The following is a 27415-nucleotide window of genomic DNA, read 5'->3' on the forward strand; positions in this document are numbered from 1 at the left end:
GTTCATGTGCTAACTTTACCCCTCTCTCACCCCCTAAAGGGCCGCCCATATCTTTACAGGAAGAATGCAGAGTCTCTGTAATCACATCTATGCAGATTAAATCAGAACTGACTAAACTCAAAAACACAGCATCCATGGGACCGGACAACATCCCAGGCTGCGTTTTACACTAACTTGGCTCCCAACCTCAGCACCATGTTCAATCATAGTCTCGCATCAGGCTTTGTGCCCACTGAATGGCACACAACAACAGTTATCCCACTCCACAAAGGGGGAGCCACCACTGATCCTGGGAACTATCGCCCTATTAGCCTGAAGAGCCTGGTCTGCAAGGCCATGGAACGTATCATCATGGAACTCATAAACAAAGACATTGGTAACCTCCAAACTCTGGACCCCACCCAGTTCGGGTTTGTGAAAGGCAGATCATGCCTTCTGAACCTGATCGACTTTTTTGAGGCAGTCACTAAAGCCATAGACGAGGGTAAGGTGGTTCACACAGCCTGTCTTGACCTCGCCAAGGCTTTCAACACCATCCCCCATTCTGGAATTATAGCTAAACTCACTAAACTAGGTATAAATCCATACGTCACAAGATGGGTTGCCAACTGGCTCACTGACAGAACCCACACTGTAAAAGTTGCAGACTCCAAATCTGACTTCAAACCAGTGACAAGTGGAGTACCACAGGGTTCAGTCCTGGTACCTCTCCTGTTTGGTATCTACTTCTCTGAAGTACAGGCTAACACAGAAGGCCTCTGGCTAACAAAGTTTGCAGATTACTGCAAACTAGAAGTCATAGTAGAGTCCCCCAATGATGTGGACATCCTACAGAAGGGCCTCACTGAGACAGATGCCTGGTGTCAGAGCCATGGCCTCAAGTTCAATGCCAAAAAGTGCATTGTCATCCCCTTTGGTTAAAAACTCTGTACCCATGAGCTGTCACATAAACGGCAGTCCACTTAACGCCGAATGTGTGATAAGAGACCGTGGGACCCAGGTGGGACATTAGTCTCTCCTTTGATAATCACATCGCCACAGTAGTCAGGAAATCTGTGGCACACCTCATCACAAAAGTGTTTTCATCCAGGAAAAAAGAGGTCATTGTTCCCCTCTACTCAGCACTCATTAGACCCATTATATAGAGTACAATGCCTCTTTTGGAATGTACCTCAGAAGACATCTGCAGCAGCTGAAAAGGGCACAGAAGTACCTCACAAAGAGGATTCCTGGCCTCATACAGATGCCCTACACTGACGGTGTCAAAAAAAACTCCAGCTTTACTCTGTAGCATATCGCCTACTCAGATGAGATCTCTGCCTAACATATAAAGCTATGTTAAACCCAGAGCTGTTGGACATGCTACACCTAAAGAAATCCCAATCCCTCCGAGCTACACCATCTAGGGACCTAAACCTTGTCACCACAATAAACAGGACATGCTGGAGGGGTAGAGTCTTGTCCCAGAGACTTCCTATACTCTGAAACAAGCTACCCATCTATGTCAAGCAAAGTTCCTTATTAGCACTCCAAGAAAAATTCTGATGAGCGGATGGGAAATAGGAAATACACTCGGGGATCACTTCTGTGGCTCTGCTCGACAGGGGCACAGGAAATTAACTTTCTTGGGTGGCGTAAGCCAGGGAACCTTGATGGCTAGGCTTACTTAGGCCCTTGGGCCAATAGCCTAGTACCTACCTATGAACCTATTAAACAACTACTACTAATATAGAGAGTAGTCATTAAAGATGACCTATAGAATGTCTAACTTAATTACGACATCATCATTCTATGAACCCCCCCATCAAGTTAACAATTTTATGCTAAAAATGCACTCGTACATAAATAACTATGTCTACTTATAACAAAACACAATTTTAAAATCAAAATATTCATTGAATTTTGTGTTTTGTTCATGAAATGAACATGATTAAGGTGTGTTGTTTAGTTGAAAATTGAGCCATTAAAGTACACTAGCATGAATAAATTTAGAGCTACTAAGCAATATTTGTCTAAGAAGCTGGGATTTACAGAGCATTCTGTGTCACCAGTCCTTGTTTACTGCTTATATAATATGAGGCTTTACTGAATTTGTTATATAGCTCTCTGAGAAGCACTATTTTCAGTTGGCTTTGACCAAGAACTCGAGATATTATCTTGCATATGTTTTATACAGTATGTATGGTTTGGAGTAGTTACTATTCATTTTAGAATTTGATATTTCGTTATAAGTGGATATAGTTATTTATGTATGAGTGCATTTTTAGCATAAACTGTAAATGACATATTTTTTGCAAGTAAATGTTATGACATTGAACAAGATGACTTTTGGCATTCAGTAGTCTTCAGTTTCTAGTTGCAGCATTGTTAATAACTTGATGGGGGTACATAGAATGATGATGATGTAATTCAGCTAGACATTCTGTAGGTTGTATTTAATGACTACCCTCTATATTAGTAGTACTTGTTTAAAGTGGATTATTAAAGTCTGAGGAAGCGTTCGGACCAGAACGTGAAAGTGCTTACTTTTATCAATAAAGCAATTATTTTTCAGCTGCTAAGTCGTGTGGAGGAATTTTATTAACCATTTTAAATCCAGCCTTACTCACTGCAACATTTCCAGCAAAAAAAAAAAAAAAACAAACCAAAAGACACGCAAGTCCCTGCAGCTTTAGGTACTAAAAGTAAAAGCTAGTGGTATCATATTCTTCTCCGTGCTAAACAGAGAACATAAACTCCGTCTTTAACCTCTAAAATGTAAAAGACCCTCAGTTTATTAACCTCAGATGTATAAACAAAAAATCCTGCCATAAAGCACATAACTGCTCCTAACAGAAGAATAGTTGTAGAACAGTGAAAAAAATATTTAAAAAAATACTTGGTTGGATGCCAGAAGTTTGTGAGCATATTAATGTGAGCAGCTGCACATATTTGCAATCTTGACTGTCTTAGGATGAAAAAGTGGTACAAACTGCATTTAAACTAGTGTACTGTGCAAGTGTCTGCATGTACATGTCCTGTGTTTCTGCAGTATATCAGCTGTACATCTGCTAGTTCAACCGCATACCTCTCAGCTGTACAGATTTTCGCAGAATGTCCAGATTTTTGCCTCATATTTTTGGTCTATTTTTCATAAAATTGTGGTTCTCTGCCAAATTAGTGGCAAGTCATTAAAGACTGAAGTTAGAAAATAATGACAGACGTGAGTTTCAGAATTTATACCATTCAGAAAATTTATGCTAATGCAAAACATATTATTCTATCAACTTTCTAAATTTGTAAGAGCAATATTTAAAAATTGTCCCTATTTGGCCTTTGTCCCATTTTTATTTATGACTTTGTCCAGATTTCTTGCTGTAAGAGATTGAGAGGTATGGTACTTGACAAAATTGGTACAGAGTTTGTCTGTTCATACAAATTTACATTATTTAAAGAAAAGAAATAAATAATATCATTATATAATAGCAATGACTTATGGCCATTTGTAGTTAATGCAGGATTTTACCTATGGAGACCTGCATGATCAAATGACATTAGCTGTGAGTAAATCTTGGATTACAAACATTTGACTGTGAGTTATTGTTAAAACATAAATTAATTTTTGTTCCTGCAATGATGCCCAGTTGCAATTTAGTGGAATATGGGTATTTGACCAAAAATATTGACTCCTGATCCAGCAACAGCAGAGAACAGGAGAGCGGTGGAATTGTCCACCTTTTGGACCCGTTAGTCTGTTTTAGAGGTGATGCAGGAAAGTGGAGAATTTGGTCCTCCTGTAAGAATCTTGTTAAAATTGATCCTAACTGTTGCTGTCAGGAGTTTGATATTTTGCTGTTGATTTTCTGAGGGTTGTTAAATTATGGTTTATTTATTTTTTCATCCATACGTGTATATTTTATATGATGTGTTGGAATTAAAAGCTTAGTCACTGTCCTCCAGGAGATTGGAGCTCTTCTATAGTAGATTGGAGCTCTTCTATAGTAGATAAGGTTGTGTTGTGGCAGTCAGTAGTATATTCTGGCATGTCCTCCGCTAAGGAAATACTTTTCTGGTGCACTGACAATTTCAAGACACATTTCTAAATGTTTTGGGAATTTTAAGTGGGTGCAGTTAGCAGCTTTGTTTAGATAGTGAGTACAAAGCAAAACAGCACATTCTGACAAATTAAATGTGGCTTTGAAAGTGGTCTTCCCTATGGACCAACCACTCACAAACGTGTAACAAATCTGTTATTGCACCTTGCGTTAAAGAAATGCCTCATCTGACATTGCATTTGACTTGGCAAACTAGGTCATCTAGCTTTTTGCTGTTCTTATAATTTTTTTTCCCTGAGTGGCAGCAAACATACAACCTGAACAGGCTTTTCAGATCACACAACTTTAATATTGCCAGTCTAAACTGTGAAAGTACCTTGCACTCACAATGGTCAGGTAAAAGGATCATGCTTCCCTTTGCTCACTGGTATTGGTTACACAGGTATGTCTATTCAGGAGACATTTTAGAAAATCCTCAACTCTGCGGTACTTTATCCTTGCTTTTTCTATGTGGGACCTGCTGCCAAATGGACTCCTCACCACTGACGTGGTTTTTCAGTAATTTCAGTTTTAGGACTGACCTGATAATATGATTGTGTCAGTATGATTGTAAGACAGCCACTGCAGAACAGAATACACCAGCAGCGAATTCTAATGTATATTCAAAAAGGAACTGATGAATGTTGATACTTCTTCTGACTTAGAGGCATGTTAGATGTAGCCTCAGGTCATTTCAATTTGTTTCAGTAAACAAGAGTTAGCCTGTCTCCCACTTCTAGAAAATTGATAATTTTTCAAAAAGGCAGATGGGTATGAATATTCTCTGGAAGAATTATTTGCCTTACATTTTAATTCTTGGTGCTAGTCTGTCATACACCTGTACAGTCTTTCTGACATTCCTTAACAGGGATAAAAGACATGAAGTTGTTACAGTTCAGCCAAGATGTAACAGGTGGTATCACTGAAAATCCCATCTTGGTAGAGGAGAAAAGTGTCCTGAAGAGCTTCTGGGATGGTTTCAAGAGAAAATAAAAGTGAAAGAAATTGGGATGTAATCTAATTTCTCCTTACCTACACGTAGTTAGCTTATGTGGCCCTTTCTTGGTATAGCAGATTCAGGTTCTCCAAAATCTGCTGCCCAGACACCTTAAATGTGGTATTATTTCAGTAGCAGAAGACTGATATTACAACATGGAGTTATTATTTTAAGTTTAAAGTGTTCAGCAGGACTAGTTTCCTGATGAATATAGATGGAGGTTTCCTTCCTTTTAATATTTATTTATTTATTTTTTACATTCTTTAAAAGGCCTGTGTATTTGGCATACGTGAGATTGAAGTTAAATCAGTTTAATCACGTCTTCCAGTTTGTTGAGAGGCATCAGTTGCTCTTTAATGCTTTCTTGAAAATGTATTTGCATTTCCACTATGAAGCTTGTTTATCGTTGAGTAATGCACTTCTGCTTTCTTTCAGTTTTATACCATGTTCCGAAAGAATACATGCTGCAGTGACAGAAATGGCTACTTTATTTCCAAAAGTAAGTCACTTTTTCAGTAACACCTTTTTGCATCATTTGCATGCTTGGAAAAGGGTATTTGGCACGCAACAGGAAATCTTGGGAATACTGCCTTTGAGGGAGTCTATATTTCCATTTGCTCTTCCTTTCATCTCACCATCCCCAGTATTACCAGCCCCCCTTAAAAAAAAAAAAAGTTACCAGCAGACATGAATTTTCGCACTCCAGAACTGCCACAACTCTGTTGTTTTTCTCTGCTGAAACGTAGTACTCTGGAACTAGCTGTGATTACGTAGAGGGTGGGGTTGATGAAGTCCAGTACTACCAAGACTTGTTTGCATTTTTGTTTTTAGCACAGGTGTTTAACATCGGGATTGTCTTTGGGATTAGTGTGTAGAGAACAGCAGAATTACTATTTGTTTAGTTACTGATTTCATTCTTTCTTTTGACAACCAGGTAAGTAAAAGTGACTCGGGACCATTTCCAGACATGGTTCAGGCTCAGGGAAATATAAAATGTATATAGTATATAAAAAAGTACAGCTGGGATAAATAGTAACTTGATAGGTGTCAAGCAGACATATAATTGGCAAAAATGCTGTGTATCTAATACACCAGACAACTAGAGTAAACTAAAAAGAGCTAAAAAAATAGTGAAGTAAACAAGTCAGCACCTTCAAACCAGACATGCCATTTCAAGACTAGTTGTTATAGCTTAACTCATTAACACATGTGGTGTGGAATGTCACACCTGTAGCTACCTACAACTCCTTGCATTCCAGTGCATATTCTCAAAAATCAGCTTAAAAGGCACAAGATAAACATATGTTAATATTTTCTGAACAGTTAAAGCTATTAAAACTTACAAATAGCAGTTATCAGTAAGAAGTATTCTTTGCGGTGATAGTAGTCAGTGCATTCATAATTTTTCATTAAGTAGATTTTTTGTAAACCCCTTTCTCTATCACTATTCTCTCTGTTCCTCCCTTCTGTACTACTATAACTCACTTAACTGCTCTGTATTGTACAATTACCCTCTGAATATAACCCAATGTGTTATGTAAATTCATTCAAATGTTTTATTGTATGTTTCTTTGCTATGATTTTTCTTTAATGTTATAATGCCTCTTACTGTATTGTACTGTGGAGCTTTATCTACATTTGTTTAACTGTTTTATTGTAAATGTTTTACTGTATTCATCTTCAGTTTTGTAAATGTTCTTGCTTACTTGTAATGTGGAGTCTTTCTCCCCGGGCCTCCACTGAAAAATGGCTTTTGCTCAGATGAACTATCCCTGTTAACAAATGTCAAATAAGTAGTTTTCCAAAAAATATTAGCTGATTGGACAACTAATCAGAATGCTCTTTGTAAATTGAGCATTAACAGTAGAAAGAAGTTCTGGCATTTCTACACATACCTCTCAAGTGTACCTCATTACAAGGAACGTACCTCATTTGGGGTCTTAAAAGGTTCATGTTCCTCGAAGTTCCACATTGAAAGAGTCTGTCACACATTCAGTGTTAGGAATTTTTTAAGTGAAATCCATGGTAAATAGAAATTAATCATATTAATTAATTAAAGGATCTTCTTTATAAGTAAAACCAGCATATTTTAACCATCCTATGACCTTCCTAGTTGATGTTAGTAAGCCATTAGTATGTGTTCCACATTTTGCCCATTTGTTCCACATTATGAAGGCGAGTGTTCCTGTTTTGGATTTGGAAGGTTGAGAGCTATGTTTCTACAGTACCGACATTATGTACCAGCTTTTAAAATGGAATAAATAAATGTCAGTAATGCTGTTTCATGTTAAACACTGATACACAATGCCAATACTGAAGAAATGTCATTAATGTGCACTTTATTGCTGCTAACTTAACACATGCTGATGTTCTCAGATTGGCATACTTGCTAACTAACGTGTATGCCTAACTTCAGTCCTCTCTGAATTTGGAATGTATTATCAAATTAACCAGTTTCCATTTTACAGATAGCAACATCTGATAAGTCTGCCTTGTCTGCACTGATAAAAATTGGTGTAGGATTCCTTATTTTCAGTCTCCTTGTATATAGTTTCCAAGTGACTCAGTTGTTTAAAAAAAAAAAAAAAAAAAAAAAAAAAATGATGCCACAGTACAAGCAGAAAATGATTGATTTCAACAATTGACTAAGTTTCTAGTGTCATTCTAAGGGGATCCAGTATCTGTCTGCCTGGGATGACATGATTGACAGACCTCGATGCTTTGCCATAGATGGCCTGCATCTGTCACCCCTGGGCTTCCGGATACTGGCCAAGGCTCTTGCCACCCCTATAGTGCCTTTTTAGGCGGTATTCCAAAGATCAAATTACCACTCTAACAGCTACAAACAATTGCAATCTGAGGGTCATGCTGCACAACGCTAGAAGTCTAAATCTCAAAATGCACTGGAAGCACGCCTTAAAATGGAGAACATCGGCACTTGTGCCGTAACAGAGATCTGGTTTTAAGGCAGCAGAAAGCACCCCTGCGCTACCAGGCTGTAACTCATTCCACACCTTTTGGCCCCAGAATTGGACCGAAGCTCCAAAGGCAGTGGTGTAGCCCAACATAACGCATCTGAGATACTTCATTCGGTAAGACAGCGATTCAAGTCGTAGCTTGCTATAGGTCCCCAACCATGTCCCAAGACTCTCACTCCACGTTCCTAAGCACCCTGGAGAATATTAGGGTCCAACCTAACACTGTCATACTGGGCAACTTCAACTACTCCTCCATTAACTGGGAAAACTACTCCTGTACCAGTACACTTGCCCAACTTTTCCTGGAATTCATTAATTCCAATGCCCTGGACCAGCTCATTCTTACCCCCACTAGAGGTAGCAACATCCTTGACCTGGTCATTACTAGCATGGGCAACTGGTGCTCTACACCAATAGTCAACTCCTCCCTGGTTAGATCCGACCATGAATTAACCACCTTGGAAAGCCACCCCCCCCCCACAAAGGTAACCACCATGACAAACTTCTCGAAAGCTAACTTTGGGCTCCTAAAAACAGAGGTGGCTAACTTCACGGCGCCCATGCAAATGGAGATAGTTGCATGACCGCCAAATCATTCACCAATGCACTGTACGAACACGTACACAAATGTATGGATCTCGCCACACCCAACAGAACCAAGACGTTCTCCTCCAAAAAAAAGGAAGCCAATCTGGTAGACCCTGCCATAAACAAACTCTACAACAGAAGGAGGAAACTGATGCGGAATAAGGTGAAGTCCCAATATTGGAAAAAAAGAATTGAGATCCCTCATCAAATCTTCTAAAGATAGCTAGGAAAGCAAAATTGCAGCAGATAGTGAAGATAACCACAAGGCCTTTCTATAGTTATGTAAACCACGGCAATACCCAGATTTGCTCTGAGCTACTGCACAATGGTACCTCCTATACTGAGTCAACAGATATTGACAACATACAAGCCGACAGCTTCAATGCCAACTTTACCTCTCCCCAAGGGATCAGTCACAATACCAGTAGATTGCCAGGCACCCAGTATTACTGCTGCACAGGTTAAAACAGCACTGTCCAAGGCCAAGAATACAGCTTCTGTGGGACCTGACAGTATCCCTGGCTGTGTTCTACATGAGCTACAGTGTGAATTGGCACCTCACCTGTGTGCCCTGTTCAATCACAGACTCTCACCTCAGGCTTTGTCCCTACCGAATGGCGCACTGCCACACTCATCCCTCTCCACAAAGGAGGAGAGACTACAGACCCTGGGAACTTTTGCCCCATTAGCCTGACAAGTTTGATAGGCAAAGCTGTGGAACACATCATCATGTACCTAATAAACAAGGATATAGGGAATATCCAAACTCTGGATCCCACACAGTTTGGTTTTGTGAAGGGTAGATCATGCCTGCTCAACTTGGTCAACTTCTTTGAGTCAGTCACCAGAGCTGTGGATGAAGGCAAGGTGGTTCATACAGCCTACCTTGATCTGGCCAAGACCTTTGATACCATTCCCCATTCAGTAATCATAGAAAAACTCACTAATATAGGCATCAACCCCTATATCACTAGGTGGGTTGCAAACTGGCTCACAGGTAGAACCCACAGTGTGAAAGTAGCTGACTCTAAGTCCGACTGCCAACCAGTCACAAGTGGAGCCCCACAGGGTTCAGTCCTGGGTCCTCTCCTGTTTGGTATCTACTTCTCTGAAGTCCAGGCCAACATGAAGGGACTCTGGCTGACAAAGTTTGCAGATGATTGCAAGTTGGGAGCTATTATTAACTCCCCGAGTGATGTTGACATCCTACAGAAAGGCCTCACTGAGACCAATGACTGTTGTCAGAACCATGGCCTTAAGCTCCATGCCAAAAAATGTGTCATCACCCCCTTTGGGGAATACCCGGTTCCCATGAATTACCACATTGATGGTAGTAAACTGAACACAGAAGGTGTTATAAGAGATCTGGGAACACAGGTTGATAGCAACCTCTCTTTTGACCACCACATTGCCACTGTGGTCAGAAAGTCAGGGTACCTATTAGAACTACTAACGCTTGAAATGTTGAATGTCATATGGTAGACACCATATGATCGACATTTCAAGAATTCTATAGTTAAACGTAATGGCGCTGTTCGGTGCAGAATGGGAGAATTTCCCTTTTCTGTACTGAAGTGTGATCTTGGAGTGGGTATATTTAAGTAGGGGAGTGTGGGGTGCAGGGGTTTTATTATATATATTCAAACTTTTAAACTTCGATCATATCGCGAATATATAATATAGACCCGAAAGTCCTTCTTTGTGGCACATCTCATTACTAAGGGTTTTGCATCCAGGAAGAAAGAGGTCATTGTCTCCCTCTACTCTTCCCTCATTAGGCCAATCATCGAGTACAATGCCCCATTTTTTTTTATCATATATTCGAACTTTTAAACTTCGATCATATCGCGAATATATAATATAGACCCAAACGTCCTTCTGTGTGGCACATCTCATTACTAAGGGTTTTGCATCCAGGAAGAAAAAGGGTTTTGCATCCAGGAAGAAAGAGGTCATTGTCTCCCTCTACTCTTCCCTCATTAGGCCAGTCATCGAGTACAATGCCCCATTTGGCATGTACTTCACTAAACACCTGCAACAACTGGAGAGGTCACAGAAGTACCTCATAAAGAGGATCCTAGGCCTTAAACATTTATCCTATATGGACAGACTAAAAAACACCAACTATTCTCAGTCTCATATCACCTACTTAGAGGTGATCTCTGCTTGACTTACAAAGCCATGTCTAACCCAACCCAACTCTGTTAGAAATGCTACATCTAAGGAAATCCCAATCCCTCCGCACCACATGCTCCAGAGACCTCAACCTCATTACCACAATCAACAGAACATGCTGGAGGGACAGGTTCATAACCCAGAGACTGTTCATGCTATGGAATAGACTTCCAATACATGTCAAGCAGAGCACCTCACTGGCCCTCTTCAAGAGAAATCTTGATGAGTGTTTGGGAAATAGAAAGTTCACCCCAGGGATCACTCCAGTGGCTTTTTTCGACAGAGGCACTGGGGACTAAGGTCGAGTGGCATGATGCCAGGGTAATCCTATGGGCTAGGCTTGAAAAGGCCCCAGGGCCATTAGCCTAGTACACACCTATGAACTTCAATGTACTCTGTCGGTATACATGTTTATAGCATGCCCACTACATGTCCGAGATGCCTCAAGTTTCCAGGAGTCGGCAGAAGAGTACTACCAAAAGTGTATACATTGACATTTCGAAAAGGTAAGCTTTTTTTTCCTTAAATAATGTCATTGTATAATAGCAATAATCCACTTGTGTGTGTAGATGAAGCAGGATTTTACCTATGGTTGACTTTGTTTTGATCAAACAACATCAACCATGGGTAAATCCTGCTTTACCCACACCCAGTCATGGATTATTGTTAAAATATGAAACCATCAATGACAGTTTTCTTCAACAACATCTAAGGTTTCACATAATGGTATTTAATAGTGTGGTTGTAAGTCACTTTGTTTTTGAAGTATTAAAAACATGTGGAAATGTTTATTTTCATAATTACTAACAAACTAGCGGTATATCCAGTACAGCGTACTATAAATGGACATTGACTATGAATTTTCTTGACTCTGAGCATGACATTTCACACTGCATCCCTCAGTAGCATGTTTAAATATGAACATAAATATGAATAATAAGCGGCAAATTGTCATTAATTTCTCTACTGCTGGACATCCTGGATTAATAATCTTAGTGGTAATTTGTTAATCACTCCTCGCCCTTTCTAATACTGCCTATTATTATATGGTAAGTTAGTTAGATAAAGAAACCAGACCCAAAACAGGACTGGATGCCACAAGGAGAAATGGGTGTTGACGGGTAGTGTACAAAAAGCAACTGTAGGCTTGAATGACTTAACTTCTTGCCTGCTAGTTTTGAGTAAACTCAGCACCTCGTGCTTGAGCCACCGGTGTAGGTACAGAGTTTACCCTATTTTAGTCTTTCTTTTTTCTTTTCATGTTTTCAAATCAGCATGAAATCAGTTTTAAAATAAAAAAAGAAAGCATTTCTTTTGCAGTACATCTGTGACGTTATTACATGGCTAATGTAACTGAGCTAACCAAATAGTTGCACTACTGTTTCCCTTTAAAATCAATGGAAATGTAATGCAAAAGTAATAAGTCCTTCAGTTTATTAGCATGACTTCTCATTTCTACCCTATGAACATTGTAATAGGAAATGGGTACCCAACCAATGTTCATTTACTGTGCAATCAAAGCACCTGCAGTCAAGTTTCAGTTACATGACTAGAGATTACAGGAGCTGCAGGTATCTGGATCTTTAGGATGGCTTTCTTTTCTTTTTCAGGTATGTCTTTTATTTTAACTTCATGCAGGAACCAGGCAGAACTGTGAGCAGTGTTTGTCAGTAGACACAGCCCACAGCAGAATAAGTATTTTTTTTAAATTGTATTTCCTTTTACCTCTGTTGTCATGTAAGGAGCCTGCAGGAACAGCTTGATATACATTATTGTTATGGGTCCCTATCAGTTCATTGAAAAATGAGTTAATGGAATGACATTTTCAGTGCAATTACATTGAACATGCTGTTTGTTGAACTGTTCATACTGAGATCGTGGTACAGTGAGGATCGGGAAATTTGCTCTTTCCCCACTTTAGTGCGATTTTGGAGTTCGTTCATATAATTAGCAGGGGGGTAGGGGGGTGCAGTCCCCCACATGAGGGGAATTTGATGAATGGCATTTTCAATGAAATGCCATACATTGAAATGACGGTTCGATGAAGGGATATAGACCCTATTTTTACTACTTCTGGTGACCATGGATGACGTTCAGAAGTGGCTGTCTGTTTTAGGAGTAGTTGGCGGGATTGAGATGTTGTTTATAGTTTGAGCCATTGGTGGAGCTCATGTAAGTCTGAATTTGGCATTGAATGTTGGTGTGAGAGTGACCTGATCGGTAAATGACCTTAATGGAGCACATCTTCATCCAGGATGTCCTGGGCAAACACATGGCTGATCCTGTAGCCATACCCATAGCACTAGCATAGTCAAAATTACAGAATACCGTGAACCCTACGCTGCATGTGCTAAACAGAGTAACATAGCCCTGACTATAACTTCTTGAGTCATGTCTTGGGGAGAGAAGAAAGCTTCTCCAGTGCCTGATCCACTATGCTGTATAAGAATCTGGATAGGTGAGATGAATACTTCGGAGCTATAAGCTCTGTAACAGAGGAAAGGATTGGAAGCATCAAAGGCAGAGGCTTGAATATATGGCATTCTTTAGGTTTGGGTTCCATAAGTGAGATATCTAGAAGGGGAGCTTATCTGCCTTCAGATTCTTGTTGAGAGGTTTGTAGAGGGAAAGAATTGAGGCTGTAAGCCAGGATAGAGGACCTTGTACACCCTAAGATTTATCCAGAGCATGGTTCATTTGTTAGACGGCAGCTATAGAGAAGGGAAGAGAGATGCTGTCCCTACATAGGTAGGCACTAGGCTATTGGCCCTGGGGCCTATACAAGCCCAGCCAAAAAGGTACACTGGCTTTTGCCACCCAAGGAAATTATTTTCCTGTGCCACTGTCGAGCAGAGCCACAGAGGTGATCCCCGGGTGAATTTCCTATTTCCCATCCAATCATCAAGATTTTTCTTGAAGACTGCTAATGAGCTTTGTTTGATATAGATAGGTAGTTTATTCCAGAGTATGGGAAGTCTCTGGGACAGGAATCTATCCCTCCGACATGTTCTGTTTAATGTGGTGACAAGGTTTAGGTCCCTAGAGCGTGTAGCTCGGAGGGATTGGGATTTCTTTAAGTGGAGCATGTCCAACAGCTCTGGGTTTGACATAGCTTTCTATGTTAGGCAAAGATCACCTCTGAGTAGGCGATATGCGGCGGAGTAAAGCTGGAGTGTTTTGAGACGGTCTGCGTAGGGCATCTGTTTGAGGCCGGTAATCTTCTTTGTGAGGTGTTTCTGCGGCCCTTCCAGTTGTTGCAGATGTCTTGAGGTACATACCAAAAGGGGCATTGTACTCTATAATGAGTCTAATGAGTGATGAGTAGAGGGGAACAATGACCTCTTTTTCTGGATGAGAAACCTTTTGTGATGAGGTTTGCCACGTAGAAGGATTTCCTGACTACTGTGGCGATGTGATTATCAAAGGAGAGACTACTGTCCACCTGTGTCCCACGGTCTCTTATCACACTTTCAGTGTTAAGTATACTACCGCCTATGTTATAGTTCATGGGTACAGAGTAATGGCCTCTGGGCCCTCAGATCCTTCAAGGTAAGCTGCAGGAGGTGAGGCTGTCACCCCCCTCTGGCTCCCAGCAGGACAAACTTACATAGTGTACAGTTATGAGGTTGGGGAAGTACAAGTGAGTCCTCCGTTTTGGACAGCAGGGATCTTTTACTCAAGGACATACCTTTAAGCAGCAGTACACTAATATCAATGCCTTACATCAGGCTCAGCGGTGGTATTGTACTTTGTTTCTTAAGGGTGACATCACCCACCTGCATGGACAGGTCCCACCAGACTTCATTCATCTGAAGTTAAAGGACAGAACCATAAGCCCTAGCGTGAGAAGCCATAGTGGACAGCTTCTGTACCTGAACGACTGGACTCCGATTGAGAGTGAGATCCAGGGTCCAGGAACCCATCCAGGTATGACAAACGCATCATAACCACAGGAACTGAACGATGTGATTCCCCCAGTCCCTTATCTGCTGATAAGGAAGAAGAGCAGAGCTAGATCCCTCACTAGTCAAACATGATCTCGTCAAACATGAGAAACAAAAGTCCTTTTCTGAAACAATCTTTCATCTAGGAGGGCTTGACAGAGTACTTTTCCCCATTTTTTGTGAGTTCAAAGTGTCTTGCCAATTCCAGTGTGAAGAACTTTTCAATTACTACCGTACCCCTGATAGGCAGGTGGTCCCTCAGAAAGCTTTAGGTAGCCAGGTTAAACACTTATAGCAGTGCTTCACATTGATTTTTTCAGTTAGTAGAGAGAGTGCAAGTGCAGGTTATGATTTGTCAGACACAAGGACATTTAGGTTTCACTGAATGTGGGTGCTCTCCCCAGCAAAAATCAGGATTGGATTCAAAAGGTGCAGGTAATTAAAAAAAAATGCAGTGGGAATGTTCTCTGTCCTAGTGTAGTTCAAGACTTCATCATTTGAACAATTGTAGACCCACAGGAGGGGATGTTAAATCTTGTGCAAGGGTCCATTGAGGCTTAATTTTACTGGGAGAATGTATCTTCCTGTATGTTTTCATAAAAGATGTGATGCAGTTAGCTAGCCAAGTAATAGCACAGTTGCCTTTTTCCCATTATTTTGAGGCTTGGGAGAAAAAGACAAAGTTGTGTACTGTTTTTAGAGATACCTTGGATACAGCCTTGAGCATGAATGAGGAGTATTGTTCTAAAGCCCCACTGTCTTCCTGGTGGAACACCGTGAATGACTTTGAGGCCGCAAGTACTTGAGGTTCAGAGACCTTATTTGCAGACTTAATGGCCACAAGAAAAATCCCTCTTCCAGAAAAGGGATACTGTAACATAATCAGCATCTGGCCCAAAAGGTGTTCGTTTTCCTAACACAAAATTTAGGCCCCAGGTAGGGGCTGTTGTTTTTCAGTGCTGATGAACTTTTCCATTCTGTTAAGTAAGTTTTTCTAGTGACAGCATTTCTTGCTTCAAGTATGCCAAGTACATTTAGTTCATAAAATTCAAAAACGTAAAATACTACTGAAACGAAACACACATTGGAGCCAGAATAAAGTTAGCGCTTTCGTCCCATTTATTACAGAACTTCAGAATTACAAAATCCACCATTTACATCATTTCCTTTTATGCCACAATTATCTCAACATCATTTCCTATTAGTATTAATCCTTAAAAGGACATATCAATGTAAAATTCACTCAACCAAACAGTACTGTCACTTCCTTAACACAATATCTACTAATAAAAAACTGTGTGTCTAATGTAAACTTGTAATAATGATGTTCTTCGTGTTTCACTGTTGCAGTCATTACATTTGGGTTATCCTGCTGGCAGGTTGCCCTCAGTCAGCCTGAATTCCAAAGTCCTGGGTCCTGCGTTGGCTGCTGCCACCCCTTCCCTGACGTCAGGTCGTCAGGGGTATAAAAGATGTGGCCGACACCATTTTTTTTAGTCTTTCTTGCCGCGCAGTACCCAAAGCAGAAGCAGTTCGCAAGTGCCGGTCGGCCAACTCCTGAGATTTTCGTGTTCGAGTTTCAGATCAGAAGTCTGCAATAAAGCTAAGTACCCCGTTGGGGAAACTTTTTTCTTGCTCCAGACTGATGTCAGAAAAAGTAAATAATTGTATTTCTTATGGAAAGCAAATACCTCATAAGGACTTTCATTCTTACTGTATTCCTTGCCCAGGCCCTGATCACAACATTTCTGGTTGTCGGTTTTGTGCTAGATTTAACCAATGCACTATTAAGCGTCGGTATGATTTTGCTTTAAAGTATTTTGGACGCCGGTTTAATTATCCAGAAATGTCTTCGGATAGCCATCCGACTACTGGAGTTCACAAAAAACACAAAGAAAAGGAGAGAGAGAGACAACTGAGGCCCAAAACCGACGACAAAGCTTCTCCTAAGCCAGTCGCCGGTTCTCAGTGAGGCGCTTTCGCAGCCCCTGACGCCTGCTACTTTAGAGTCGCAGGCTGCTACCGACTCCCATGTGGAGTTAGCCATGCCACTGGAAACTCAAGGTATTGGAGCCTCGGATACTATACCTTCAGATGGGTCCGGAGCCGCTGAGCAGGCACCGGCTTCTGAGGGTGTATTCAGACCTAAACATCTTTACACTAAACCAACCTCAGCTTCAAAGGCAAAGACTAAAGCAAAGAAACAAGCTCAAGAGCCACGTGGACAGGCCTCTATGCCCAAAAAACAGATGCTCAAAATGGCTGAAGACTTAATTACCTTGATCAGGGGTTCCCATCCCCCTCCTGATAAGAGGTCTAGGCAAGAGACTGACTATGAATCTTCAGATCAGGTTTCTATTTCTTCTGATTCCTCTTCTGATCAGGAATATTCTCTTCCACCCTATGAGGATTCTGATGCTGAAGAATCTATACCTTCAGCTTCTCCTCCTGAGGACTATTCTTTTGGGGAAACCTTGCATACCATGAGGGAGCATTTCCACTGGGAGAGCCAAGATTTTTCAGAATCTAAAAAGAGGCTTAAGGATTTCCTTTTACTACCTCAACACAGGCCACTAGCCATTCCACCTGTGTTAGATATTGTAGATTATGTGTTTTCGGAGTCTAGTCTTACCCCTGACTCCTTACCTCCAGCTCCTGTTAAGCCTGGCAGATATTACAGGATTCCTGACTCTCATAAATTCCTTTTTAAAAACCCTGCTGCAGACCCAGAAACTATTTCACAAGGTCCCAAAGGATTTAAGGCTTCCGCTGCAAAAACCCTACCCCATCTGACAGAGATTCTAGGGCACTGGATAGATGGGGAAAAAAGGTTTACACATCTGCTACCTTGGCTATAAGGGCCTTAAACTGTCAGTTTCATATGCTCAAATATCAGCAACATGTCATGGCATTGCTTAAACAGAAAAATGTTATTAAACACTGAATGTGCAGAAAGCAAGGAAATGCAGGATTTATTGCATGCAGCTGAACAAGTTGGAAAGCATATTTTGCAATGTGGTTTTGATTCTTTGGCGGCCTCCTGCAGGGCTGCAGTTACGGGTTCTGTAATTAGGAGGCATGCTTGGTTAAAGGAACAAAATCTGCCTGATCATGTCAAAGTTAAATTATTAGGTGCACCTTTACAGCATTATACTTTGTTTGGTTTTAAGACAGAGGAGGTGTTAAAGAAAATGGAGGACAAAGCTAAATCTATGCAAACTGATTTTTTGCAAGTACAGCCACCTGGGTTTAGTAGACACTGGCCTACAAAGAATTGGTCCTTTCCTGTGTCAGACAGACCTCAAAGGGGCAGATCCAGATGCCCCAGAGGCAGATCCCAGGCGCAAGGCTCCTACAGGTCAAAGCAATGGAGTGTTCTACCTCCAAAGTTGGAGTAGACAAATCACAACCATACAGGAAACAGTCCCAATGACTTCCCCCTGCCTGCACCAAGCACTCATCTCCTGGCAGCACCCTTAGGGGGAAAATTAGCACTTTTTTCTCAAAATTGGCACATTATAACCCAGGACAAGTGGGTTCTAAATATCGTGTCACAAGGGTACAAGTTCCATTTCCATACCCTGCCAAAGGCAAACGGCTGGCCAGATCTGCCAAAATATCAATGGGCAGAGGCACAAAAACAAGTCCCATCCCTCATGGACATGGGGGCCATTCAACAAGTACCAGAGCAAGAGCAGGGACAAGGATTTTACTCAAGACTGTTTTGGTACCCAGAAAGGACAAGGCCTGGAAACCAATACTGGACCTATCTATTCTGAACACATACCTAGATGTACCAAAATTCAAGATGATGACTTTGCAGCAGCTTCTGCCCATGCTGGGCAAGAACACTTGGCTGGTGACTCTAGACCTAAAAGAGGCATACCTGCATGTCCCAATCAGACAATTATGCAGAAGATACCTCAGCTTCAAGGCTGGCTTAATGCATTACCAATTCTCTGCACTGATATTTGGCGTATCTACTGCGCCCAGGGTATTTACAAAGTGCCTGGCACCAGTAATTGCATTCTGCAGACAAAGAGGAATACAAATGTATCCTTACTTGGACGACTGTCTAATTCAAGCAGAGAACAAGGACATTCTTCTACAGCATCTGCCGTTTGTGAAAAGACTTCTAACATGCCTAGGGTACACAGTCAATGAAAAGAAATCAAAACTAGTACCCTCTCAAGAGATGATATTCCTGGGTGCAAGCTTAAATACAACTGCCCAGATGGCTTATCTCACGCCAGACAAACAAAGGCAATTGACTACCTATTTCAAAATGTTGGCAACAAAGGCCCAGTTATCTGCAAGAAAAATTCTGCAGGCTTTGGGCTTCATGGCATCCTGCATCCTACTAATTCCATATCCAAGACTGCATCTGAGGAAACTTCAATGGTACCTAAAAAGTGTTTGGACTCAACATTGCCACAGCCTGGAAACAATGATTACTCTCATTCCCTGTCTACAACAGGAGTTTTGATGGTGGGCAAATGCTTGTCACCAAAACAAGGGCCAGCCATTCACATTACCCCCAGCCAGGCAGACACTAACAACGGATGCATCAGATTATGCCTGGGGGCCCACATGGCAGGAAGATGCATTCAGGGCACATGGTCCTCAACCCAAATGCATCTACATATCAATCAAAAAGAGATGCTAGCTGTTCAGAATGCCCTGATAGCCTTCAAGGACCTACTTCATCCGGGACAACTATTGATGAAGACAGACAACACCATGGTCATGTGGTATATAAACAAGCAGGGGGGCACACATTCTTACCCCCTTTGCAGACTAGCCATAACTTTGTGGAACACAGCATTGACTTACCAAGTACATCTGCAGGCACAATTCCTGCCAGGAAGGACAGGAAGGAAAAATACTCTGGCAGACGAACTAAGCAGAAACCTCATGGATCCCCACGAGTGGCAACTGGATCCACAAGTCTTCAGCATGATAACAAGGAAATGGGGATGCCCGGACATAGATCTATTTGCCTCCCCTCACAACTACCAACTAAAATTATTCTGCACAACGTCTTATCACAGACAAGCTTGGAAAGTGGATGCCCAGTCTTTCAGCTGGAAAAACCTATCAGTACATGCCTCCCCCCCCCCAAGGTACTTCTAAAGGTCAGACAGGAGAAGCCAAAAATGATACTGATTGCCCCAGACTGGCCCTGCCAGTACTGGTTTCCAAGCCTAAAGAACTTGTCTCAATGCCCAGCTTGGACCTTACCTCAAATACTTCATCTACTGTCCCAGCAAAACAATCAGATCCTGCACAGCCAACTCAGGACTTTAAATCTGGTAGCATAGCAGATAATGTAGTCATACGAAACACACCTCTCAGTAAAGCTGTGATGGATGTCATTTTGGAGGCCAGAAGGCCTAGTACTAGAAAATCTTATGCTGGAAAATGGAAGAGATTCTGTGCTTGAAGCCAGGTACAAGGAACTGATACAGCTGTGCCAAATATTCCTCAGATTTTGCAATACTTAACTGAGATGCTGGACAAAGGCCTATCTTTTTCATCTATTAAAATTCATGCCTCTGCCATTTCAGCTCATTACAGTACAGAGACACCAATCTTTTCTCATCCCTTATTAAAACAGTACCTCAGAGGAGCCAAAAGTTTAAGGCCTCCAAGGAGATCACCAATGCCTGCATGGGACCTCAACTATGTCTTGGAAAAACTCACCCTGCCTCCTTTTGAGCCAGCTGCTACTGCTGATATAAAGTTTTTATCTTGGAAAACAGCTCTGCTCCTAGCAATCACTTCTGCAAGACGAGTTTCAGAGCTACAGGCACTCATGGCTGTGGAACCTTTTATCATTTTTTATCCAGACAAGGTCTCTCTGAGGACAAACACAACATTTATGCCTAAGGTGGTGTCCAGTGTGGCTCTTAACGAAACTATTCATCTGCCAACTTTTTATCCAAATCCACAGAACAAGGGGGAAAGAATTCTGCATTCTTTGGATGTACATAGACAGCTTAGATTCTACTTGGACAGAACCAAAGTTTTCAGAAAGAGCAATTACTAATGGCATATGCTGCAGGATCACAAGGAAAGGCAATCTCAAAGCAGACTATTTCAATGTGGATAGGCCACTGCTTTCGTTTCTGCTACTTACACCATGGTAAGCCAGTGCCTAGGGGCATTAGGCCACATTCAACCAGAGCTGCAGCCACTTCAGCAGTCTTTCTCAGGGGAGTACCAAACAAGTACATTTTAGAGGCTGCTACTTGGAGTTCAGTGCACACCTTTACAAAGCATTATCATCTGCCACTCTACTCTAAATCCAGGGCAGGCTTTGCCACTGCAGTTCTGCAGGGCCTCATAGCCGCTCCTAATGCTGTTTAGCTCCAGCCTCCCATCCATAGCTTTGGGACTCTACCCAAATGTAATGACTGCAAAATGACTAGAAATTTAAAAGAAATTTTGGAAAATGGACATAGAGATGAGAGCCACAATAGAGTTGTCACACGTTTAGGGACATTTCCATGTACAAATTGTAGACAATGTAGATTTATGATGAGTGTACAAAGTCATTATTTTAAACATATAAAATACACTGTGATAGCGAAGGATAGATATGATTGCCAAAGTGAAGGATTAGTTTATTTAGCAGTATGTTCTAACTGTGAAAATTTCTATACTGGAAAAACCATTAGAAAGTTAAGACACAGGGTTATGGAACATTTATTGGCCATTAAGAAGAAAGATTTAAGTAATGCGCTAGCCAAACATTCAGTGACGTGTGAAAATTTTAAGAAGTTCACCTTTTTTGTAATAGAGAAGGTGAAAACAGATAAGTTTGTAGGTTCATTCAATCATTTTTTGGAAAAAATTGAATTGAAATGGCAAATCTTTTTAAGAGCTGATGTAACGCCTGGCATTAATGATAAAGTTTCTGTCAAAAGTTATTTAAATTATGTTAATTTTTAATTTTTCTTGTTATAAAATTTAGTGTTTGTATGTATTGCAAATGTAGTTATATTAAGAACATTATTACAAGTTTACATTATACACACAGTTTTTTATTAGTAGATATTGTGTTAAGGAAATGACAGTACTGTTTGGTTGAGTGAATTTTACATTGACATGTCCTTTTAAGGATTAATACTAATAGGAAATGATGTAAAGATAATTGTGGTATAAAAGGAAATTATGTAAATGGTGGATTTTTTAATTCTGAAGAAGTTCTGTAATAAACGGGACGAAAGCGCTACATTTAGTTCATAGTTTTCCCATTTTGGAATCTTGGATCTATCCTCTACATAGATTTATGTAACATGCCTTTATGTTGAGTTAGCAGCGTACAGTCCTTTGGTAGAGTCATAGATTTTCCATTTTGGAGATATGGAATGAGGGGAAAACCAAAGTTGTCTAGAAAGATGAAAGCTATTAGGATGACAGCGCTTTCTGGTCTTTACCAGTACTTCTGGTATGAAATGGATTTGGGGGTAGGGCATAAGGTACTGTTTTGCTGTATCTTACTGAAAAGGACGTTGTAGCTCAGACTTCCTGATCTGGCTGTTTGGAGGGGGGGTTCATAAACATGTGTTTAAGGGGTGCAATAGGTAGGAAGTTGATGTAGATTTGCTTAGAAGATTGGCTGGCTGAGAGCATACATCGCTTTTAGAAAAAAGCTGTACTGCAGTCCTGGGTCTCTCGCTTTCAGGACTAGTCTACATAGCTGGAATGATTGGGGGTGCTCCCTTGCATCTCACTGATTATCAGCAACAGCATACCTGCAGTCCAGGTGTCTGTGAAGAACTGTAAGAAATCAGAAAAAGCATTTTTTTTACATTAATATGCATGGTCACTGTATAAGGGGCCATTCTCCTGTACTGTGAGGTGCTTAGAATGGACTACCCAGGCTATCTTAAGCATAGTACAGTTGCGTACGCTGTTCAAATATGTTCACTGTTGCAGTCCTGACTTGGGGGATTTCCTGCTGTGGAAGCTCTTGGCTAGCCCGACTACCAGAGTAAAAACCTCCCTCCTCCTAAGGCTGGCATACATCCTACCGTGATCTCAGTACACTTTGGTATAAAGGGAGCCAGCCAACACCAATTACATCAGTTTTTTCTTGCCACTTAGATGGTAGGAGCCCCCAACGAAAAACCATAAGCAAGGGTCAAAGGTAGAAAAAGGGCCCTGCGGGGTAAACACCCAGGGGGTCCTCTGGTTAGTGAAGTAGATAGAAACAGACTACTACTGTAGGCAAATGGGGAGGGAAAGAGGGGGAAAAAAGACTGAAGCAGTGAATACACTCAAATATCTACATTTATGGTTCATGTACACAACTGTACTATGTCCTTTGTGTTTCACTGTTGCAGTCTTGACTTATGGGATGATTCCCAAAGCTGAGATTAGTGTGGAAGGTAGATTATGGAGAAGAGAGGATGCCCTGCAAGATGCCAGTGACACATCCTGCTCTAGACTTGCAGAAAGCTGATAATTGGTAGCATTTGGTAAAGGTATGCACAGATGACCAGGTAGCAGCTTCCAAAATGCCTTTGGTAGATACTCCTTTCAGGAAGGCAGCAGAGGTAGCAGTGGCCCTAGTAGAGAGAGTCCTTACAATTTCGGTAGGCTTTTTACCATGATTGCTGTAACAAAAGGAAATGCATTGAGAGATACACTTGGAGATGCTCTGTTTGGAGAGTTGTTTCCTTCAGAGCCAATGGCAAAGGATACAAAGTGTTAGTCTGATTTTCTGAAAGATTTAGTTCTGTCAAGATAGCTGTCTGTGCACATCCAAGGAGTGAAGGATTCTTTTTCCCCAGTTCTGAGGCTTGGGGAAGAAGGTGGGCAAGTGTATAGCTTGACTCAAGGATGTGACCTTGACCACCTTGGGCATAAAGGATGAATTAGTCCTGAGTGATGCTCTGTCAGGGTGGAATACGAGAAATGGTTCCACTGCCATGAGAGTTTGCAGCTCAGAGACTCTCCTAGCTGAGGTGATGGCCAATAAAAGGGCAGTCTTCCAAGTTAAGAATTTTAATTCAGCAGAAGTTGCCAGTTCAAAGGGGGGGGGGGGTAGCGTCAAATTTTTCTGGACCAAAATTGAGGTCCCATAGAGATGTGGTTTGGTTCCTGGGAGGTCTGATGTGAACCACTCCCGTAAGGAATTGTTTCATCAGGGGGTGGTAAAAGATAGGAAGAGTAGGGATGTGGGCTGAAATGGCCGACACATGAATTCTGATGGAAGAAAAGGATAGGTCTCTGTCAACAAGGACAGCCAGGTAATCTAAAATGGCAGAGATGTTGGCTGAATTAGGATTGAGGCCTTGCTGTTGACACCAAATGGAGAATCTTTTCCACTTGGTTGAGTATGATTTCCTAGTACTCACTTTGAGAATGTTTTGAACTTGTCTGCTTTAGGGTATACTCAGAGGAGTATTTTGGGGAATTATCCAGGCTGAGAATTTGAGAGTCTATAGGTTGGGATGCACAATCCCTCCCTTTCTCCTGAGTCAGGAGGTCCACTCTTTGAGGTTACTGCCACGGGTTTGCATTGGTTAAATATAGCAGCAGAGGATACCAGTTCTGCCTCGGCCAGTTTAGGACTATCAGAATGATCCCTGGGCCTTCTTCCCTGATTTTTAGGCCGAACCATGGAAGAAGAGGCAGGGGAGGAAAAGCATAAAGGAAAAGGTGGCTCCAAAGGAAGGAGAAAGCATCTGTCCTCCAGGCTGTGGTAGTTTACTCCTGGAACAGAATTTTTTCAGTTGAGCATTTTCTTTGGTGGCAAAGAGGTCTGTCTGTGGGGATCCCATTTCTGGACTATGCTAAGAAATGTTCCCTGATGCAGGCTCCACTTGTGGGGGTCCATCAAGTTCCTACCGAGATGATCTTTGAGAGTTTTGGGTCCCTGGGAGGTACTGTGCCATGAGATGCAACCCCAGTGAGTGAGCTGTCTCCCGGACCTGCATCGCTAGACAACAAAGAGGGTAGAGTGAGTGCCCCCTTGTTAATGTATCACATGACTGTGTTGTCAGTTTTGACAAGCAGGACCCCTGGTTTCCACTGATCTTTGAAAGCTACTAGGCCCTTTTGCACTGCCATCAGTTCTTTCTAATTTATTTGCTTATGTCTGAACTGATTTTCCCATCTGCCCTGGGATTGAAGGTGTTGGAAATGAGCCCCCCCCAGGCTGTCTCTGAAGCATCTGCAGTTAATGTTTGGCTCCAAGGGAAGAAGCTGAAGGGGAGACCCAGGTTCTGGACACATGCCTGCATCCACCATGCAAATTCCTCCTTGAGACAAGGGATCAGCTGTATTTCTGTCTCCAGGGACTGTGAGTGCTGGCACCACAGATTCTTAAGGTACCACTGGAGCTTCCTAATGTGTAGCTTGGTCAGAGGGATCATGAGGATACACGATGCCATGTAGTCTAAATGCTCTGAGGAATTCCCTGGCTGAGAGGCATTGTCACTGCATAATATTTTGGAAGTATTGAGTCAGGAAGGAGACCTTTTCTGGAGGGAGGAATCCAAAAGACCCCTAGGAAAACAATCCTGGTGGATAGGTCTTTGTTGGATTTGCGAAGATTTATGATGAACCCCAAGGAGGTGTGGAGGTTCTGAGTGAAGGCTAGATCTTTGAGTAGCTTTGACCGACTTGTGGCTTGAATGAGGCAGTCTTTTAGATGGGGTAAATTTGTATCCCTTTGTTCTGCAGAAGGTGATCACAGGAGCTAAACACTTTGTGAAGACCCTGGGAGCAGTAGACAAGCCAAAGGGCAGTTCAGAGAATTGAAAGTGACTGGTACATGTTCTGAAACAAAGAAAACTTCTGCAAGATTCCTCTGTAGGAATGTGCAAGTAAGCATCTTTTAGGTCTAAGGTGACCATTAAAGCCTGAGGGGCAGTCATGGGAATAAGTTATTGAAGAGTCAATATTTTGAATTTTGATACTAGCAGTGACTGATTGATGGTGGACAGGTCTCGAATAGGGAGCCAAGAGCCTTCATTTCTGGGAATCAGGAATAGCCTGGAATAGAACCCCTCCTTATTTGATGTTTTGGTACTGGTTCTTCTGAGGCCTGTGAACATAGGTTGTGAATCTGAGAAAGGGCCTCTGCTCTTTGATTTTGTGGAACATCCAGGTAATCTGAGTATCTTAATGGCTCTTTGAAAGTGAGCCTGTCACTGTCTGAGATAACTTTCAGAACCCACTTGTCTGAAGTAATGAGGGACCAGTTTTCTTTGAACAGGGATCCTCCTAGTCTTCCTCCTATCATTTCTGGAGAGAGTGGGGGTGGATAGGGGAAAGGGAAAGTCACTGCTGCTCTCTGCCAGGTCCCTGTGTCCTAGAACTCCCCTGCCTGGGCGTTCCTGAGGACAACGGTCTGGGCCTTTGTGATTGATGCTGTCTTTGAGGCCTTTCCCACCAAGGTTTACTCTGGCCGATTTTTGATTGAGAGGGGAAAGGACCAGTGTTTTGTGGGGAAATTCCTACTAAACCTAGGAGGCTGAACTTTGAGGAAGCCCTTGACAGTTTGCACAGATTTTGCTTTATCTTCCATCTTGTTTAGCACAGCTTCAGTCTTTAGCCCAAAAAGGAAGTCCTTATCCAGGTGTGCATCTAGAAGTTTGGATTTGACATGGTGTGGTAGGATCTGCTCCCTAAGCCAAGTATGCCTTCTAATGACAGAACAAAGATACAGCAGCTTGGCTAGAGGCCTCCATAGCATCATAGCTGCAGTGTAATGAGTGTATAGCCACTTGGGAGTTGGAAAGGCAAAAGTCCAACAATTCCTTGGAAATGTTCTTGTCCTCCGGGGAGGATATATTTAGCTTCATTTTATCTAAAATATTTTCCTGGTATTTTATCATATGAAACTGTCAGTTAAGGGCCTTCATGGCTAGGGTAGCAGAACTGTAGACTGTTTTACCAGACCTGTCAAGGGCCCTGCTTTCTTTGTCAGCAGGTAAAGGGTTCTTTGAAGAGCTGGCTCTTGCTGCCTTGGGACCTGGAGTGACAACCTCTGGGTCTGCAGAAGGTTTTTTGAAGAGGTATTTATGCGAGTCCAGCACCCTGTAGAACCTGTCTGGTTTTCAAGGTGCTGGAGGCAGAGAATCTGGATTCAGGGAAGAGTCCATAAAAGCATTCTCTACCTCCTCCAATACAGCAGGAAGGGGTCCTTCCTCAAACACACACTCTTCCTGGTCAGAATCCTCATTGGAATCAGGAGGTTCAGAGAAAACTTCAGGGGTAGGATCCCTCTTCCTTTTCCCTGAGGAAGACTCCAAAGGGGGTTGCCTAGCTCTGACTAAGGAGGATAAGGTCCTCAACTAACGTGACCAGGTCTTGCTGATAACCTAGTGCATGGGACATGGGAGGCATAGGACCTGAGGTAGAACCCTTCTTAGAAGTAGTTTTGGCCTTGGGTCTAGGTACGTCTGCAATCCTGATGCTAGTTTCTTTGTAAGGCAGAACTGATGCAGGCTGATGCCTTGCAGGAATGTCACTGATACAAGGTCACTCGTCAGAAGCCGAGGTCTGCTGAGTGACTCCAGACCCAACAGATGAACTGAAAGCCAAGGCCTGTGCAGAAGATGAGGAACCTGACCGCATGTTGGACTCCGTAAGGGTCTCAACAGAGGCCTGCACCAGCACCTCAGTTGCAGAAGGGGGCTG

General features: G+C 42.0%; 1 protein-coding gene across 7 annotated transcripts in view; it reads left to right on the forward strand.

Annotated features, from left to right (window-relative positions):
• Positions 1-27415, forward strand: part of GIT2 (GIT ArfGAP 2) — a 1410467-nt gene that overhangs the window by 1367536 nt on the left and 15516 nt on the right. For all 7 annotated transcript variants that reach the window (XM_044068490.1, XM_044068492.1, XM_044068493.1 and 4 more), the window contains one exon: positions 5506-5569. In XM_044068490.1, the coding sequence (XP_043924425.1) occupies positions 5506-5569 (64 nt within the window). The remainder of the gene's footprint in view (positions 1-5505; positions 5570-27415) is intronic.

Source organism: Protopterus annectens, chromosome 4.part0 (assembly GCF_019279795.1).
Source record: "Protopterus annectens isolate FY-2018-M chromosome 4.part0, PAN1.0, whole genome shotgun sequence".
In the NCBI taxonomy this organism is placed as follows: Eukaryota; Metazoa; Chordata; order Ceratodontiformes; family Protopteridae; genus Protopterus; species Protopterus annectens.